General features: G+C 39.8%; 1 protein-coding gene across 4 annotated transcripts in view; it reads right to left on the bottom strand.

The window, feature by feature from the left end:
- DNAJC27 (DnaJ heat shock protein family (Hsp40) member C27) overlaps positions 1 to 17970 on the bottom strand; it is a 34730-nt gene extending 16760 nt beyond the window's left edge. For 3 of the 4 annotated variants that reach the window (XM_043604391.1, XM_043604393.1, XM_043604394.1), the window contains exons 1-3: positions 17692 to 17970; positions 12207 to 12289; positions 8071 to 8140 (exon numbers count right to left, since the gene is read on the bottom strand). In XM_043604391.1, the coding sequence (XP_043460326.1) occupies positions 8071 to 8140; positions 12207 to 12289; positions 17692 to 17778 (240 nt within the window). In that variant the 5' untranslated portion in view covers positions 17779 to 17970. The remainder of the gene's footprint in view (positions 1 to 8070; positions 8141 to 12206; positions 12290 to 17691) is intronic. The other variant, XM_043604392.1, reaches the window with a different exon arrangement.
- Positions 17971 to 21161: the final 3191 nt, after the last annotated feature.

The raw sequence follows: 21161 nt of genomic DNA, 5'->3' as shown, positions 1-21161 counted from the left end.
CATTATTATTTTTTTTTCCAGGAAGATAGAGTAGATATACTTTTCCCTATTTTTCCTGCTAAGTACAGGTAAAAAACCCCGAGTGTTATATATAAAACCTATATAAGAAGACATTGGAAGGTAGAGAGAAGAAAGCAGATAAGCTAGGGACCTCGAGGCCCAATGAATGACACAGTGGTAAGTTTCCTGGATTTTCTTTTGCCTCATATATCTAAGATATGTAACTGAAGAAGTACAACTTAGAAATGTCAATGGGTACAGACAAATAAAAGCCCAACAAAAGCCTGTTCTCTGTAGCCAAAGGGGCAGATTTCTCATCAGAATCCATGGAGGCCAAAGGAAAGAAGTACACTATTTTTCAAGTGCTGAAAAAATAAAAAAAAGAAATATCAACCCAGAACCCTATAACAAGAAAAAATATTCTTCAGGCACAAATGGGAAATTGAGACAATCTCAATCAAAGAAAACTAGGAGAGAATCTGTTGTCAGTAGACTTATGCTAAGAGAATGGCTAAAGGAAGTTCTTTAAATAGAAAGGAAATGATGAAGAAGGAGTATGGAATACAGCGAAGGGTGAAAGATCAGAGTAAACAAAAATATGAGTGAATATAACAGGCTTTCTTTCCTTCTTTCTTGAGTTTTCTAAATTATGTGTGACAGTTAAGCAAAGATTAAACACTGTCTCATGCAGTTCTAAAGGTATATAGAGAAAATTTTAAGACAATCATAAATGGGGGAAGATAAAGAGATGCAAAGGGAGGAAAAGTTTCTACAATTCCACTCAAACTGTTAAAATGATGATATCAGAAGACTGTGATAATTTAAATAGTGTTATAACTAGACCACCCACTAATGCGGCCATTCAGAGATTTATTCAAAAACACTATGGAGGAGTTTGAGAAGATGGCGGTGTACGAGGACACTGGGCTCACCTCATCCTGCTGATCACTTAGATTGCACCCACACCTGCCTAAATAACCCAGAAAACCGCCAGAAGACTAGCAAAACAGACTCTCCGGAGCCAAGTGTAGACAAGAGGCCCATGGAAGAAGGTAGGAAGGGCGGAGAGGCGGTGCGCACTACACGGACTGGCGGGAGGGAGCTGGGGCGGTGGAGGGGCAGCCCACCCGGCAGGGCAGAGCCCCCGAGTCTGGCTTGCAAAAGCAGAGGGGCCGGACTGCGTGAGTTCTGACAGCCAGCGGGACTTAACATCTGGAATGTTAAAAGTCAACAGCTCTGCTCGGAGAGCGGGAGGGCGAGAGGGCGAGAGGGCGAGAGGACACCAGGAGGGAGAGGTGTTGAGCCCTAGAAGACAGAGCTCAGCTCAGCGGGGAACAAAGGCGCTGACCAGCACCATCTCCCTCTCCCATCCCCCAGCCGAAACCCCAAAGGGAACAGTTCCCGTCACCAAACTTGCTTGCACTGTGCAAACACCCAACACTGTGCTTCTGTGGATCCATCCCTCCGACAGGTGAGCCTCCCGCCTGGTGCTGCAGGGCCTCTCCCACAGGGGACCACCAATGGCAAAGCGATCTGAGCCTGCCCCTCCTGCCCCTGTGCACCTTGCGGATCCACCCTGGCTAATACGCCAGATCCCATCAAAGCAGCACCACAAGCCTGGCAGTGTGCAAGTAGCCCAGACAGGGGCCACACCATTCCACAGTGAATCCTGCCCCTGGGAGAGGGGAAGACAAGGTACACACCAGTCTGACTGTGGCCCCAGTGGTGGGCTGGGGACAGACATCAGATCTGACCGCGGCCCCACCCACCAATACAAGTTACTCCAGACAGCACAGGGGAAGTGCCCTGCGGTTCCACATCACCCCAGGGACTATCCAAAATGACAAAACGTAAGAATTCTCCTCAAAAGAAACTCCAGGAAGTAGAGACAGCTAACGAATTGATCAAAAACGATTTAAGCAATATAACGGAACATGAATTTAGAATGATAGTCATAAAATTAATTGCTGGGCTTGAAAAAAGTATAGAGGACAGCAGAGAATCTATTGCTACAGAGATCAGGGGACTAAGAAATAGTCATGAGGAGCTAAAAAAAGCTATAAATGAGGTGCAAAATAAAATGGAGGCAACCACAGCTCGGATTGAAGAGGCAGAGGAGAGAATAGGTGAATTAGAAGATAAAATTATGGAAAAAGAGGAAGCTGAGAAAAAGAGAGATAAAAAAATCCAGGAGTATGAGGGGAGAATTAGAGAACTAAGTGATGCAATCAAACGCAACAATATCCATATAATAGGAATCATAGCTGAGAACTTCCCTGATCTGGGGAAGGAAAAAGGCATTGAAATCCAAGGGGCACAGAGAACTCCCTTCAGATGTAACTTGAATCGATCTGCTGCACAACATATCATAGTGAAACTGGCAAAATACAAGGATAAAGAGAAAATTCTGAAAGCAGCTAGGGATAAACATGCTCTAACATATAAAGGGAGACTGATAAGACTAGTGACAGACCTATCTACTGAAACTTGGCAGGCCAGAAAGGAATGGCAGCAAATCTTCAATGCGATGAACAGAAAAATATGCAGCCGAGAATCCTTTATCCAGCAAGTCTGTCATTCAGAATAGAAGGAGAGATAAAGGTCTTCCCAAACAAACAAAAACTGAAGGAATTCATCACCACTAAACCAGCCCTACAAGAGATCCTAAGGGGGATTCTGTGAGTGAAATGTTGCAAGGACCACAAAGTACCAGAGACATCACTACAAGCATGAAACCTACAGACATCACAATGACTCTAAACCCATATCTTTCTATAACACTGAATGTAAATGGACTAAATGCGCCAACCAAAAGACATAGCGTATCAGAATGGATAAAAAAAACAAGATCCATCTATTTGCTGTCTACAAGAGACTAATTTTAGACCTGAGGACACTTTCAGATTGAAAGTGAGGGGATGGAGAACTATCTATCATGCTACTGGAAGTCAAAAGAAAGCTGGAGTAGCCATACTTATATCAGACAAAGTAGACTTTAAATTAAAGGCTGTAACAAGAGATGAAGAAGGGCATTATATAATAATTACAGGGTCTATTCATCAGGAAGAGCTAACAATTATAAATGTCTATGCACCGAATACAGGAGCCCCCAAATATATAAAGCAATTAATCACAAACATAAGCAACCTCATTGATAAGAATGTGGTAATTGCAGGGGACTTTAATACTTCACTTACAGTAATGGATAGATCATCTAGACACAGGATCAATAAATTAACAAGGGCCCTGAATGATACATTGGAACAGATGGACTTGACAGATATATTTAGAACTCTGCATCGCAAAGCAACAGGATACACTTTCTTCTCGAGTAACGTGGAACATTCTCCAAGATCGATCACATACTGGGTCACAAAATAGCCCTTCATAAGTATAAAAGAATTCAGATCATACCATGCACACTTTCAGACCACAATGCTATGAAGCTTGAAATCAACCACAGGAAAAAGTCTGGAAAACCTCCAAAAGCATGGAGGTTAAAGAACACCCTACTAAAGAATGAATGGGTCAACCAGGCAATCAGAGAAGAAATTTAAAAATATATGGAAACAAATGAAAATGAAAACACAATAATCCAAACACTTTGGCATGCAGTGAAGGCAGTCCTGGGAGGAAAATACATTGCAATCCAGGCCTATCTCAAGAAACAAGAAAAATCCCAAATACAAAATCTAACAGCACACCTAACGGAAAAAGAAGCAGAACAGCAAAGATACCCCAAACCCAGCAGAAGAAGAGAAATAATAAAGATCAGAGCAGAAATAAACAATATAGAATCTAAAAAAACTGTAGAGCAGATCAATGAAACCAAGAGTTGGGTTTTTGAAAAAATAAACAAAATTGATAAGCCTCTAGCCAGGCTTCTCAAAAAAGAACAGGGAGATGACCCAAATAGATAAAATCATGAATGAAAATGGAATTATTACAACCAATCCCTCAGCAATACAAGCAATTATCAGGGAATACTATGAAAAATTATTTGCCAACAAACTGGACAACCTGGAAGAAATGGACAAATTCCTAAGCACCCACACACTTCCAAAACTCAAACAGGAAGAAATAGAAAACTTGAAAAGACCCATAACCAGTGAAGAAATTGAATCAGTTATCAAAAATCTCCCAACAAATAAGAGTCCAGGACCAGATGGCTTCCCAGGGGAATTCTACCAGACATTTAAAGCAGAGATAATACCTTTCCTTCTCAAGCTGTTCCAAAAAATAGAAAGGGAAGGAAAACTTCCAGACTCATTCTATGAAGCCAGCATTACTTTGATTCCTAAAGCAGAGACCCAGCAAAAAAAGAGAACTATAGGCCAATATCCCTGATGAATATGGATGCAAAAATTCTCAACAAGATACTAGCAACAGCATATAAAAAGAATTATTCACCATGATCAAGTGGGATTCATTCCTGGGATGCAGGGCTGGTTCAACATTCGCAAATCAATCAATGTGATACGTCACATCAATAAAAGAAAAGATAAGAACCATATGATCCTGTCAATTGATGCAGAAAAAAGCATTTGACAAAATTCAGCATCCTTTCTTAATAAAGACCCTCGAGAAGGTCAGGATAGAGGGAACATACTTGAACATCATAAAAGCCATTTATGAAAAGCCCACAGCTAATATCATCCTCAATGGGGGAAAAACTGAGAGCTTTCCCCCTGAGATCAGGAACACGACAGGGATGTCCACTCTCACCACTGATGTTGAACATAGTGTTAGAAGTGCTAGCATCAGCAATCAGACAACAAAAGGAAATCAAAGGAATCCAAATTGGCAAAGATGAAGTCAAGCTTTCGCTTTTTGCAGATGACATGATATTATACATGGAAAACCTGATAGACTCCACCAAAAGTCTGCTAGAACTGATACATGAATTTAGCAAAGTCTCAAGATATAAAATCAATGTACAAAAATCAGTTGCATTCTTATACACTAATAATGAAGCAACAGAAAGACAAATAAAGAAACTGATCCCATTCACAATTGTACCAAGAAGCATAAAATACCTAGGAATAAATCTAACCAAAGATGTAAAAGATCTGTATGCTGAAAACTATAGAAAGCTTATGAAGGAAATTGAAGACCTATGGGACCTCATGAAGATAAAAAGCTTCTGCACTGCAAAGGAAACAATCAACAAAACTAAAAGGCAACCAACAGAATGGGAAAAGATATTTGCAAATGACATATCAGACAAAAGGCTAGTATCCAAAATCTATAAAGAGCTCACCAAATAATCCAGTGAAGAAATGGGCAGAAAACATGAATAGACACTTCTCTAAAGAAGACATCCGGATGGCCAACAGGCACATGAAAAGATGCTCAACATCGCTCCTCATCAGGGAAATACAAATCAAAACCACACTCAGATACCACCTCACGCCAGTCAGAGTGACCAAAATGAACAAATCAGGAGACTATAGATGCTGGCGAGGATGTGGAGAAACGGGAACCCTCATGCACTGTTGGTGGGAATGCAAACTGGTGCAGCTGCTCTGGAAAACAGTGTGGAGGTTCCTCAAAAAATTAAAAATAGACCTACCCTAGGACCCAGCAATAGCACTGCTAGGAATTTACCCAAGGGATACAGGAGCGCTGATGCATAGGGGCACTTGTACCCCAATGTTTATAGCAGCACTCTCAACAATAGCCAAATTATGGAAAGAGCCTAAATGTCCATCAACTGATGAATGGAAAAAGAAATTGTGGTTTATATACACAATGGAATACTACATGGCAATGAGAAAGAATGAAATATAGCCTTTTGTAGCAACGTGGATGGGACTGGAGAATGTTATGCTAAGTGAAATAAGTCATACAGAGAAAGACGGATACCAGATGTTTTCACTCTTACGTGGATCCTGAGAAACTTAACAGAAGACCATGGGGGAGGGGAAGGGGAAAAAAAAGGTTAGAGAGGGAGGGAGCCAAAGCATAAGAGACTCTTAAAAACTGAGAACAGGCGCACCTGGGTGGCGCAGTCGGTTAAGCGTCCGACTTCAGCCAGGTCACAATCTCGCGGTCCGTGAGTTCGAGCCCCGCGTCAGGCTCTGGGCTGATGGCTCAGAGCCTGGAGCCTGTTTCCATTTCTGTGTCTCCCTCTCTCTCTGCCCCTCCCCTGTTCATGCTCTGTCTCTCTCTGTCCCAAAAATAAATAAACGTTGAAAAAAAAAATTAAAAAAAAAAAACAAAAAAAAACTGAGAACAAACTGAGGGTTGATGGGGGGTGGGAGGAGGGGAGGGTGGGTGATGGGTATTGAGGAGGCCACCTGTTGGGATGAGCATTGGGTGTTGTATGGAAACCAATTTGACAATAAATTTCATATTAAATAAATAAATAAATAATAAAATAAAATCCAATTTAATTACTTTCAGAAAAAAAAAAAACCCACTATGGACAAATCAAATGGAATTCAAAAAGTGTTCGACTAACCCATAGATGGCAGGGAACAGAAAACAGAGAACTGGAAAACAGAACAAACAGAAAATGAAAAATAAATGGCAGACTTGTGCCCCAATATATTCATAATTACATTAAACATAAGTGGTCTAAAGATTTCAATTAAAGGACAGAAATTGGCATAATAGATTGAAAAACATGACCCATGTCTATAAGACAGTTACTTCAAATACAATGATATAAGCAGACTGAAAGTAAAAAGATAGAAAAGGATATATCATGCAAACATTAAAGGAAAGCAAAAATTGGCTATATTAATACCAGATAAAGTAGACATCAGAGCAAAAATGATTACAAAGACAGAGGGGGGCATTATATAAAAATAAAACTATACAATGAAGACATAGCAATCATAAATATGTATGCACCAAATAACAGAGTTGCAACACATATAAAGCAAATACGATAGAAGTGAAACAGACAAGTCCACAGTTATAGTTGGAGACTTTAATACCCCTCTCTCAGCAATCGATAGAACAACCAAACAAAAGATCAGCAAGAATATAAAAGAATTCAACAATACCACTGACCAACAAGACCTAATAAATATTTATAGAGCACTCCATCCAACAATAGCAGAATACACATCTTTTCAAGTGCCCACGGAAGACCAAGATAGACCATACCCTGGGTCATGACAAAAACCTCAACAAATTTAAAAGAAATCAAAATCATACAGTGTGTTCTCTGATCACAATGGACTCAAACCAGAAATTAATAACAGGAAGATAACCAAAAAATGTCTAACACTTGGAAACTAAACAACGCACTTCTAAATAACCCATAGTTCAAACAGAAAGTCTCAAGAGAAATTAAAAAAACACATTGAATGAATAAGATGAAATATTAATGAAATTGAAAATACAACATATCAAAATGTGTGGGACACAGCTAAGCAGTGCTGAGAGGGGAACTGATAGCACCAAACACACACGTCAAAAACGCAGAAAGTCTCAAATCAATAATCTAAGCTCCCACATAAAGAACCCAGAATAAGAGCAAAAGAAACACAAAGCAAGCAGAAGGAAGGAAATAATAAATAGCAGAAGTGAAATGGCCCAAACTAGAAAAGAACAGAGAGCCTCTTCAGGGAAAATCAATAACCCAAGGAAGGAAAAACAAAAGAGAATGGCCACGAGATTCACTTTGAGACTACTCAGGACAAGAAGACAAAGTAAAGCAGGTGGGACTCTCTCCAGGGAGGTAACACATAAGGCTGCAGAGTGAACTGGAAAGCTCACTCCAGTACCGTGCTATGAAAGAAGTCGCATTGCTGAATTCTTAAGTCCAAGTATGAATATAATTATCCTGTCACATTCTGGGCTAAGGTACAAAGTTAAAAGCAACAGTCCTTTGAAAGTTAAAACGTGTTTGAAACATTAGCAATGAACTTTCCTACCACAGTTTGAGGGAATGGAACAAAAGACCAATAGGTTTCTATGAAGTTTAGGCTCGAACACCAGCTAAATTCACCTAATTTTATACGTGATTTGAATATTGGTCGTTTCAGGTAACTCAGGATCTTTCCCTGAATCCACTGACAATACTGGATGTTGGTTTTCTCAAAAAGCCTTTCTTACCTCATAGAAGAAGGGATGGCCAGCCATATCAAAGATGTTCACTTTGATTTCTCGGTCTCTGACTTGTACCCTGAAATGTTCAAATGGAAACAATTCCAAAGAAGGTTATGGTTTCTGCGTTCTCATTAATATCATTTCTGTCATTTATACATTTCAAAAAGGTATGTGTATGAAATGTAAGAGGCTTTCTTAGTGCCTTTTCTTGATTTGCGATAATCTTTACAACAGAAGCCAGCAACTTGGCAGATCATCTTGCCTCCTTATTTTAAAAACACTGAACCCACTCTTATGTGGATCCTGAGAAACTTAACAGAAACCCATGGGGGAGGGGAAGGAAAAAACAAAAAACAAAAAAGAGGTTAGAGTGGGAGAGAGCCAAAGCATAAGAGACTCTTAAAAACTAAGAACAAACTGAGGGCTGATGGGGGGTGGGAGGGTGGGGAGGGTGGGTGATGGGTATTGAGGAGGGCACCTTTTGGGATGAGCACTGGGTGTTGTATGGAAACCAATTTGACAATAAATTTCATATTAAAAAAATAATAATAAATAAAAAAAAAATAAAGACACTGAACCCACCTGTAATAAACACCCTCATTTACTTTCAGCTTATCTCAAGATATTTCAGGCCATACCCTTTTACTAACAAATGGTGGCTTTTACTGTGAGACTAAGAAAACTGATTTGGGACAAGTAGGAGTAAGAGGAAGGAAAACAAAATATTTTCTTTCACTTGGCAAGACATCTTAATTACTACTGGCTATGCTTGCTTACCATGCAGAACAATTATTAAGGTGTATTTTATTAACGCCTGTGTGATCTTCTTGTGACCTTCATTGAGCAAGAGCTATAGTCAACTTGTTTTTCAAAAATTTTAAGGGTGCCCGTGTGGCTCAGTTGTTAAGCATCTGACTTTGTCTCAGGCCATGATCTCATGGTTCGTGAGTTTGAGCCCCACATCGAGTGAGCTAGAGCCCTGCTTCCCCGTTCTCTCTCTCTCTGCCCCTCGTTGGATTCTCTCTCCCTCTCTTTCTGCCCCTCACTCACTTGCACCCTCTCTCTTTAAAAAAAAATTAAAATAGAGAAAAGAACAAAAGGGGAAAGAACCACCATTCATATTAGAATTAAATGCTGCCAACATCATAGCATATTTGCCTCTTGTCCTTTTTATTTTTTTCAAGAAAAACCATTGTTGGAAAATAAATTAATGAAATATTGTAAGTATTTCAAACACTACAGAAATACAAAGATGAAAGTTCAAAATTTATCCCAAATCCTATCACCCAGCAAAAGCCTTTATCAATATAGATGAATGCCAAGGCAGCCTTCTTCTATACACAGACATGACTGAGAAGCACAAGTGTTTTTATCAAAATGGGATTACACTATTTTAAAATAAAAAGTATAAAATGTACTTGTATTGAATTCAAAAAAATTTTTACTGTTTATTTATTACTTTGTATTGAATGTAACAAAAGGAAAAAGAAACTGAGGTGAAGTAGAATTATTGAACTTTAAATATGTTCTCTTCATCACAAGAAGTATTTCCTAAAAGACCCCTCTAAGTTAAGAATAGGGATTATTAACAGTAAGTTAACAGGTTAGAATCATGTTTTTCAGTGACATGTTTCAGTTTAGACAGCACTGACATGACTCCCTCCTACAGAATACAAGGACATCAGTACTTTCTCTCATCGGCCCTACACTACCTCTGGGTTTGTTTATTATTATTATTCTCTTGTCCACGTTTATTACACCCACCTTCTGTTCTGAAACCATAATGCCTACAGGTGTTTTATATTACTTGTAGACTTACATCGAGCTAACCATTAATCATTTTATTCCTGAACTCTCTACCATATTTCATCAATAACCAAGATGCACATCTGTTTTCATTTTAACATCTGTGAAATCAGGACCCACCTTATAAAAGAGAATGTGAGAACAGCAAAACAACACAAAACAACAGAGTCTGAGAGCCTTTGGAGAAGACCTGGTGTAACAATGTATATTAGAAAATTTGGCCTTAAAGAGATAGCAGCAGAGAACGGATAAAGTCAGGAATGCACAAATGTATTCACACTGAAACTCAAAGAAGTTATTTTAATTCAGATGCCAGACAGAGGAAATTAACCTGAAGAAAAATGGTAATTTGCTACCTCAAGGTCTTGCTTTCCTAGGTTGTGGCCTGCAGACCACCTCCATCATTATGAGAGGCCATTAAAAATGCAGATTCCTGTGCCCACCTCACACCCAGCAAACCAGAATCTTGGTGGGTCCTAAGAATCTGCATTTTCACAAACTTTACAAGTAATTCTTCAATATGCTGGAATTTGAGCTTCACCATGTAGATAACAGGAGGGACGGAATGGGTACCTGTTATTTTGACTACCCACGAGTACAGCCCTTTCCTCTCCCAGTTGTGGTTCAGATGAGTTCTGCTATGTTCTTAGTGATCCCACTCTGTTGGCCACAGCCAAATGAGCTGGGGAAAGGCACCTGTCCCCACCTGAGCAATCAAAACTTTCCCTAGGATTTTTAAATTTGTATATTAGCTTTGGTCCCTCTCTGGAGGTAAAATTTACAATGTGAGTCTGAGATCTGCTGGCAGCCATGCAGAGGAAGCTAAAAGCTGGAGAGAGACGTAGTAAATTATATAGCTATATTCTGTCCCTGGTTCCAGCCATCTCTAAGGCACAGCATCCTCATAACTGGATTATGTGAATTGATTAATATTCTTTATTATTATTGTTGTTTGTTGTTATTATCATTATTATTTTTTCCTTGACTTGGTTTGAGTTAGGTTTCTGTCAGTTATATCCTCCTGATACACCATGGGACAAGCAGCTTTCCAAAAAAAATTTCAGCCAGAGATAGAATAGTCTGTTGAATAAACCACTACAGTTCTATGGCGTAATATGGTGATTCTCATTTCTTAGATGAATAAATTAGCTACTTACATGAATTCAAAACAACACTGCCTTAAATAGGATATCCTGGCATATCACTGATGAAATCCTATGCCCTGAAGTATAGACAAACCTCACCGCTTTAGTCCACCTCCTTAAAAGCTGCCCTCACAGTCTAATCTTACAAACTTCCTCTTTAGATATATCTATCTCACCTAGTAGAGTTTTTGAGTATCTACTACATACAAGCACTGTGCCAGGCACCTGGAAATGACTTATTCTAATAGCTCCTTCTTCATGGGGCTTATAATCTAGCAGGAGACATGAAACATATATAAATAATAATGACATGTGGCAATTTAAAATAAGTACCATAAATAGCATACAGAAGTTTATTATTTCTGTCATTTGCAACTAAAGAGTCCTAACTGATAAAGAAGGTATTCCAAGGCCTTATGGGAACAGGAGCATTTTACACGTCAAAGAGTCTGATGGAGGGATGAGGGGAAAGGATATTTCAGGTGGACAGAATGAATGAATAACTGCACTGAGCTAGGGAAATACAAGGGCAGCGGTGCAGTGTGGATGGAGGGTAAAGTGTGTAAAGGAAGGGAATCAGAGAGGAGGGGGCAGGTTAGGGCAGAATGGTGAGCACCTGAAATTTCACCTTCAGGGAGTGTGCAGTCTACCTTAACTCCACGCTTTGGTGGTATTATTTCCTGCTAATGTAAGCCTATCTCCTCAGGCTCAACCCACCCTTGATTCATCTCGAGATAAATCCCCACTTACTCCTAATTTTCCTTCTCCCAGATCATTTTTGCTAGATACCAATAGGTTATAAAGATCATAAACCAATAAAGGAAATCCTCTGATAGAAAATATTCAACATACTATTTAGACTTTGTGGAAAGAATACCTCAAAATGCTCTATAAACACACCTGCTAATAGGATGTGTTTATATAGAAACATGTTTCCTAAAAAGATACATCTGCTAGGTAGGCTTTTTGTTGACTTCCTCATTGTTGTAGACCTTATACCTATCCCTTACGAAGGCAAGGCCTGGCAAAAAGAACATGCTCAGTGATGAACAATTGATATGATCACTACATATCCGTAAATGTCTCTTATTCCTATCTTTCCTTCTTCAGAATCTCTATTTCAAGATACATCATTTTAGAAAAATTCTCAAACCCATGTAATTTACAAGCCCAAAGAAACAATGCACTTACTTTGTGACTCCATAGTCAATTCCAATTGTTGCAAGATATTTAGACACAAATCTTTTCTCACAGTAACGTTTTATGATACAGCTCTAAAAAACATAAAAATGCATTCTTTTAGTACATACACTCTGGAAACATACAAAATAAGCACAGTCCTTCATTACGGTTTCTTCATTCACCACAATGGGAAAGAAAGCATTTTCAAACAACTGAAACAAATGCTAAAAGTGAGAATTTTAAAGAAAAATTACATATTCGTCCCTTAAAACCAAATATGTTTTCAGTTTAGTTCTCAGTCCTTGGGCTCTTTTGTTTAGAAGACTTACTCTTATGCTTTCAATGCCACCAAAATGTCTATGTTTTAGCCTTGACCTTCTCAAAAGCAGCTCGACATCTTCAAATACTATGGCTAGTTTGTACTGAGGTGTCCTGCTGTTCCCTCAAACTCAACATGTCCAAAAATGAACTAATCTTATACATAAAAACAGTTCATCCTGCTGACATCCTGGTTCTGTCAATAACACCACCATTTTCCCAACCACGGAGGATCAGAATCTTAAAGCCATGTTTGATTCTGCGCCTTTCTAAATCTTTTAAATGTTTCTTGCCTCTTTCTCCTCATTCCAATTCCCATCGACACCACTTTGGTTTAGATCCTCATCATCTACTCCTAGGCAACTGTAGGAAATTTTGTATTGGTCTTTCTGCCTTCCTTCCCTCCCAACCTCAGTCAATACTACACAGCACTGACATTACTTCACTTCCTTAACTCAAAACTCTTCAGTGGTTTCTCACTGCCAAGTTTGAAATCCAAATTCCTTTATCCTTTATTCAAGCTTCCCCATAATCTGGCCCTAATCTGTGTTCCTTGTCTACACCTTTCTAATATATGCTTTCCATGTCTGCAAAACTCCCAGAGATCTGACTTCCTGACTTTCATCGTTACTTTTTCCCTCTACTTGAAATGAGCTTTCTCCCTTCTTTACAAATCTTACTTATCTTTTAAGGCCCAGCCTTACTGGAGCACCAGGTTGTAAGAGACCTTGCCTGCCTCTGAACTCTTCTTGCACTTCACATACATGCTAATATATACACACGTATTTTACACACACACACACACACACACACCATCAGGCATACATTGCTTTGTATTGTCAATTATCATTTCACATGTGTATACTCCTCTTATCTCTTCAGCTAGAAAGTAAACTACTTGAGGACACACATCAGTATTTTACTTCTTTCTTTTGCTCAGTGCCAATGGAATTTTCTCGGTGCCAGTAATAACAACCCTTAGCACTCGTGAAACTTCTAATTTACTTGGGAGTGCTAGTAATGAAGTTTATTCTGCTCAAATCCTTCCCTGATGAACGTTAACCGAAATTAAACAGGACGGTCAATTTAAAAAGCAGTTAATAAGCTTATTGTGAACTGAAAGAAAAACTTCTTTGGAGTGACTACTGCTAACAGACTACACTTTTAAAAGCATTTTACAGCTTGAGGGACGCCTGGGTGGCTCAGTCGGTTGAGTGGCCGACTTCGGCTCAGGTCATGACCTCCCGGTCTGTGAGTTCGAACCCCGCGTCGGGCTCTGTGCTGACAGCTTGGAGCCTGCTTCGGATTCTGTGTCTCCCTCTCTCTGCCCCTCCCCCGCTCATGCTCTGTCTCTCTCTGTCAAAAATAAATACAAATTAAAAAAAATAAAAGCATTTTACAGCTTGAAAGCATTTCACAAATGTTTTCTCTCACAATAGCCTATGAAAATGAATATGGCCTTTTTCTAAATGATTCATGAGATTAAGGGGCCTGGCAGTTCTTTAACTCCAGTACACTGTTTAAACACTAGTTCTAAGAGGTTAACGAGACACACATTTAAGTAATTGTATTAATAACCACTCCCTATAACACAAAGAGACAGGGTCCTTAAGATCATATAAACCAAGTAACATAGAATTTTTTGCTTTCACTATTTTTCTTAAATAGATTTTTAGGCACTTTTGCAGAACAACTATCTGAGAAGAAATACTCAAAATATGAAAAAGAGGAATGGGGCAGGGCAGTACAAAGAGGAGGGAATCCGCCTTAACAGATATTAAAACATAGTCTGAAACCAATCAAGACAGTGTGATATTGGCATAATAGACAAATAGATAAATAGGTCAGTAGAATAGAACAGAGAGCCCAGAAATAGATCCCATTAAAAGAAGAAATTTAAAAGGTGACAGGGGTGATATTTCAAATCAAGGGGAAGTATGCCTGAGCAGTTCAGCTGGTAGAGCATCCAACTCTAGATTTCGGCTCAGGTCACGGTCCCAGTGTCCTAGGATCAAGCCCCACATCCAGCCCCATGCTGAGTGTGGAGCCTGGTTGGGATTCTCTCTCTCTCCTTCTGCCCCTCTCCCCTACTTGTGTGTGCGGTCTCTCTCTCTCTCTCTCTCTCTCTGCCTCTCTCTCTCTCTCAAATAAAAAAATAAAGCCAAGGGGAAAAGAATGATTTATTTAGTAAAATGCCACTTGCACAAGTTGGGCCCTTAACTTCTCTAAATACAAAAATAAATTCAGATGAACTTGTGATTTCAATATTTAAAAATAAAACAAAAATTTCAGAAAAAATGTGCAACATATGTACAACCTTAAGGAAACATTTTCAACCAAGAAAGGAAACACAAGAACCACAAAAGAAAGGACAGGCATACTTGAATATATAGAAATAGTAATAATAATAGCAATTATATGGAGAAATATATATAAAAATATTAAAAGGCAAATAACATACCCAGACAAATAGTCATTATTCATATGACCAGCAAAAAGTTATTATCTCTGATATCCCTGAACCAGAAAAATTGATAAGATACATCATCCAATAGAAAAATGGGTAGGGAGTATAAAGTGGGCACTATCCAGAAGAGCAAGTCCAAATATCCAGTAAGTATGTGAATAGGTGCTCACCTTCATCTGTAGTCCATGAAATGCAAATTAAAGTAATACTTCTCACCAACCAGACTGGGAGTCATTAAAAGAATGACAATACCTGTGTTGGCAGGACTACGGGAAATAGGGCAACTGCATACTGCTGGTACAATTTCTTGAAGAGCAATTGGCAATAGCTACTAAATAGCTACTCAGCATTCTACCCCTGGGAATCTGTCTATAGAAATTAGAGGACCAGTATTTAAGTGTGTGTGTTGTCAGCACAGAGTCCAACTCGGGGCTCAATCTCACAAACCGTGAGATCATGACCTGAGCCAAAATCAAGAGTTGGATACTTAACCGACTGAGCCACCCTTATGTTTTGAAGGAAAAAAAAAAAAAAAAACCCTATTGTTATTTTAACTAGAACTGAATTGTAGGTTATTTTAAAGAACTGACATCTCTAAAATGTCGAGTGATACTAATTAAGGGGAAAGTATATCTTTCCATTTGCCTGAGCAATTTTATGTCCCTTTGTAGAGTTTGACATTTTTCTTCATATAGGTCTTACCTGTTTGTTCTTAAGTTTAAACCTAGGCACTTTATTTTGGCTGTTATTGTAAATTAAAATAGTTTTTCAATTTAACATTAAAACATATAATTTGATGGGGCGCCTGAGTGGCTCAGTGGGTTGAGTGTCAGACTTCGGCTCAGATCATGATCTCGCGGTCTGTGAGTTCGAGCCCCACTTCGGGCTCTGTGCTGACAGCTCAGAGCCTGGAGCCTGTTTCAGATTCTGTGTCTCCCTCTCTCTCTGCCTGCTTGTTTGCTCACTCTTTCTCTCTCTCTCTCTCTCTCTCTCTCTCTCAAAAATAAAACATTAAAGATTTTTTTTTAATGTTTTATTTATTTTTGACAGAGAGAGAGACAGAGCATGAGCGGGGGAGGGGCAGAGAGAGAGGGAGACACAGAATTCGAAGCAGGCTCCAGGCTCTGAGCTGTCAGCACAGAGCCCCATGAGGGGCTCGAACTCACAGACCGTGAGATCATGACCTGAGCTGAAGTCAGACGCTCAACTGACTGAGCCACCCAGGCGCCCCAAAAAAGATTTTAAAAAACATATAATTTGATACAGGAAAGCTATTAATTTCTGTATATTAATTTTGCCTTATTGAATTTTCTTATTCTTTCTAAAAGCTTTTCAAGTTAATTTTCTTTGGGTTTCCAGATAAATAATCATATCATTAGCAAATAACAATAATTTTGCCTTCTCCTTTCCAGTTATTTTATACTTTATTTCTTTCTCTTGTCTAATCACATTGGCCAATAAATCTAGGGCAATGTTAAATAAATGTGATACTAGTCATTTTGGGCTATTTTTAATGTTGGACCATTCAGCATAGGAAAATTACAGAAATGATGCATGCTTACTTACCCAGATTATTATTAAGCCTTTTAGAGGCTGTATTCTTTTCTTTTTAATTCCTGGCACATAGTTGATGTTCAACAAATGTTGACTTTTCAGTGACTGCTATGTTAATACTTACATACATATATGCAAATACATAAATAGTACAGGATAATGCTAAATGGAAAGAAAAGGCACTAATAAACATTTACTGAACATCAACTATGTGTAGGGCACTGGTCTAAACACTTCCATTAACGGCTCTTTTGGGATACAGATCCTACTGGAGTTGATTTTGACAGCATACAATGATAGAGAACTGCAGTAGACTGTGAAGACCCAAGTTCTAATCTGGTCTCTGCCATTGATTTGATGACCTTGGGAGGTTCTTAACCAACAGCTTCCACTTACCCAGAAGGGGAGAGGAGAATTTTTAGGTGAAGAGGAGGCAGTTTAAAATTCACTTGGGGGACGGCCTCGGGTCTCTTTCTCATCCTCCTTCCGCCCCCCTCCACACACACACTAGGGGAGAGCTTTATACCCAGTACATCCAGAAGAAAGGCAGTAGCACTACGGCTTTAGAGAAAATGAATATAATGAAACTACCAGAAATAAAAACAAAACCAACACACAAAACAAAATAATGCAGGCTCCTTGACATCCACGGCACTTCCCCCGTGAAAAATGTATCAGCTACGCTCTTGCAATGTAGATTCTGGGCTCTGCAGAGCAACATTTTACAAGCTCCAATCCTCACATGCACCCCAGTAAGTTCCCTTAGGCTCCCAAGCACTGCTGGAGTAACTAAACTTTTATTCTCTTAAGGACCTCTTAAGTCCTGGACAGGTCACCTAGAACGAAGATAGGCAGACGATATTAGCTAAGGACCTAGGCCCCTTTAATCTTTTTGGGATACATTCAAGGGTTAGCGGCCATATGAGACACCTTCTTATGGAGAGTGACGTCGGTGGGGGGGGGGGGGGGGCAAGCGAAAGGTCAAAAAGGTCACCAGAGTTTTCCTCACCCAGGCGCATCCCCTAGGAGGAGACCTGGGCCTGCTCAGGGGCGGGGAGGAGGCTGGGCCCCGGGCTGTTGAGTGGCCGCCCTCCCAGCCAATCGGCAGGTCGTCCCGCCGCGCTGAGGTCCCGCCCCTCCCAGCGCGGTACTCACTTTTCCCACCTCAGCGTTGCCCATGGAGATGACTTTGATGCGCAGGGACTTGCCGGGCTCCTTCCGCTTCGGCATGTTAGCCTCCATTGCCCTCGCTCTCTCGGGGCCACCCGCCTCGGTATCTCCTTGTTCACCAGGCTGGCCCGTCCCTCAGGCCTCCTCGTCCAATGGCGGAACCGCTGCTATCGTCACCGCCCCAGCTCCGCGGCTCGCCATCCCCGCCGCTGCCTAGCAGCGGGCGCGGGCGGTTGGGAGCTCTGGGAACGGGGGGGTGGGAGAAGAGAGTCTCGCGATGCTAGAAAGGGGGCGGTGTGACGTCATCACCGGGCTCTAGAGGCGAGGTTTTGATTACCTGTTCCCAGGAGTCGCGCCCACGCGCGGCGCTGAGTCCCTCGGCAGGAAGTCAGGCTGGGTTTACCCTGAGAGCGCGGTTGGTTTTCAGGGGCGCCAGGACAGCGGCATCTGTTAACGTTTGCAGCCGAGTGGTAGAAATGTATTGGCAGTTTGGGGCAGATCCTCGGGCTTGGAGTATTGAGAATGGTGGGTCCAGGCCCAGTCCCGCTAAAAATTCGAAGTAGACCATAGGGGTGTTATTTTCTGAATTCTTCCGTCCCGTAGAAGCCCGTCTACACTACTCGTCCCCCACCCCATACTATGTTTCTCTTGCTCGGGCTCGTAGAGAGACAAGTCAGGAGCCGGGAGAAGTCGGGAAGTTGGGGCTCAGGTTTTGGAAGAGGGGCGTTAGGCAAAATCTGAAACCCGTTGCTATCGTAAAAAAAAAAAAAAAAAGGTTGTCCATTTGGTAGTCTGGGTTTTATTTTAGTCATTGCTCTTTTATTCCAGAGTTCTCTGTCGGAAGAAAGCTCAAACAAGATGTTTCTTACACTCTTCCAGTTCTAGGATGGGCTGTGTGATTGTACCTATATGCTCCTTCATTTTTCCTTTCCCTCCCATTCACAGACTTAACCCCATCATCTGTGCACACCTTCCCTGATAATATGACAGTAGAAGAATAATAAATCCTAAGAACCACTTTTCTAGTCTCATTCCAGAGGATGAGAAAAACATCTGCTTGGTTAAAAAACAGCATAAAATGTATGAGAGGAACAGGGATTTTTTAAGTCATTATCTTGGGTTACAGAAGATAAATAGAACTTGACAAGTGATTATTTAGTGCCCTGAAAAAGAATGGCTGCCAATTTCTGAGTAAATTACAAGGTCAAAAGTAGCATTATTTCTGTTCTCAGATAGATTTAAGCATCATAAAGGAAATACATTGTAGGAAGACAGTAAATAAAGCCTCAAAATTTCTTAGCTATCATAAGTCAGATTTTCAAACATTTTATTTCTTTTAATTCAAAAAAATTTTTTTTATGTTTATTTATTTTTGAAGGAGAGAGAGGCAGAGCATGAGCAGAGGAAGAGCAGAGAGGGAGACACAGAATCTGAAGCAGGCTCTGAGCTGTTGGCACAGAGCCCAACACGGGGCTTGCACCCACAAACTGTGAGATCATGACCTGAGCTGAAGTCCGTCGCTTAACCAACTGAGCCACCCAGGTGCCCCTCAAATATTTTATTTTTAAATGATTAAAAAAAATTTTTTTTTAATGTTTATTTTTGAGAGAGAGAGAGATAGAATGTGAGTGTGGGAGGTGCAGTGAGAGAGGGAGACACAGAATCTGAAGCACACTCCAGGCTCTGAGCTGTCAGCACAGAGCCCATCCTGGGGGGTGAACTCAGGATCTGTGAGATCATGACCTGTGCCAAAGTTCCACACCTAAGCCTAACCAGCTGAGCCACTCAGGCGGCCCAAAACAAATTATTTTTAAGAAAGAAGCTTACTCTGAGTTGTATTTATAATCAACCAGAAAACTTCATTTAATGAAACTTCTAGGATTTTTTACAACCGTGAAATAGAAGTCCTGGTTAGAAATTTGATAAAGTTCAAAATAATTGGATTTATACTCATTTTTCACAAATCTAGAAGGTGATCTCTCAGCATAATTTAATAAATCAATACACATCTATTTCTTTGCTAGTTCACCTTGGGCCCTGTAATAGAACTGGTGTTGTGAAAGAATAACTGTAAAATGTCAAATTTTCAATTATTAAAAGACGGATTAGATACAATACTATTAGGCATATGGGCAGTAAAATTTGCCAAAGATTAAAATTTATTACCATTTTTTTCATATTGATGTTCCTGAGGTTCGAAAACATAATAAACATATTTTCTACTGGGTGTGTTAAATTAGTTTGGAATCAAAAAACAAGAAAGTTAGCTCTCTTTTCCAGTCTTTAATACCAAAAGAAAAAAGAAATGGGATTAGCTGTGTATAGTGTGAACTTGGAAAGTGGGGGTTAGAAACATGAGCTCTGCAGTTGGCCCTGGGTAAAGTTTATTTATTTTGAGAGAGAGACAGAGTGTGTTAGCAGAAAAGGGGAAGAGAGGGAGGGAAAAAGAGAATCCCAAGCAGGCTCTGTGCTGTAAGGAGCGCGGAGCTCAATCTCACAAACCCATGAGATCGAGACCTGAGCTAAAATCAAGAGTCTGACACTTAACCAACTGAGCCACCCAGGCACCCCCATGTTTTTTTTATTTTTGTGTATTAAAGATTTCACATATTTTAAAGGTGTATATTTAAAGTAAATTATGAAATATGTTGGGCATAAAATGTATAAAGAATAATATAATGAATACCTATGTATCCACCATACAGCTTAACAAAATATCACTGATGCTGTACTGTATCCTTTCCCAATACATCCTCCCTCTTTATAAAAGCTTGCAACTGTCTGAATTGGTGATTTTAATTTCCAGGCATTTAAAAATTGCTTCGCTGCATATGTATATGCACCTTAAAATGTAGTATTGTGTTGCATTTTTAAAAATCTTTTATTTTGAAGTAATTTCACTCAGAAAAGCTTTAGGAATAGCAAAAAAATAAAATCTTGTATACCCTTTATCTAGATTCATCAGTTGTTAACATTTACTATATCAACCGTGCCCACTGTCTGTATATTCATATATATACACGTTTTTCTGAATAATTTGAGATTAATTTGCAGGCATGTTTCTTTATCCATAAATACTTCAATGTGTATTTCCTGAAAGCAAGGACTTTCTCTTATGTAGTCATACTGTATTTATCAAAATCAGAAAATGTAACAGTGTAACAGTAACACTGTTATCTAATCCTATGGTTCTCAAACTGTGCACTGGGGTGCCACACAGCCTCACAGGGTTATCCAAGGGGATACCTGTGGGATAATTTACATTCTAAGTTTTCAAGGCAAACAAAATGAAATCTAAGACTATGCAAAACTACTAGCTCGAGGTTGTTTACAATTTCAACAATAGGTGGCACCATATTCCTTGGATATATCATATATTTAGGAAGCTGGATTTTTCCATGGTTGTGATAAAAAAGCAAGTACAGCACAAAAATCAATGTGAAACAGGAAATGAG

Source organism: Prionailurus bengalensis, chromosome A3 (genome assembly GCF_016509475.1).
Source record: "Prionailurus bengalensis isolate Pbe53 chromosome A3, Fcat_Pben_1.1_paternal_pri, whole genome shotgun sequence".
NCBI classification, from domain to species: Eukaryota; Metazoa; Chordata; class Mammalia; order Carnivora; family Felidae; genus Prionailurus; species Prionailurus bengalensis.
The sequence above is the reverse complement of the archived record's forward strand: the minus strand, read 5'-3'. Positions and strand labels throughout refer to the sequence as shown.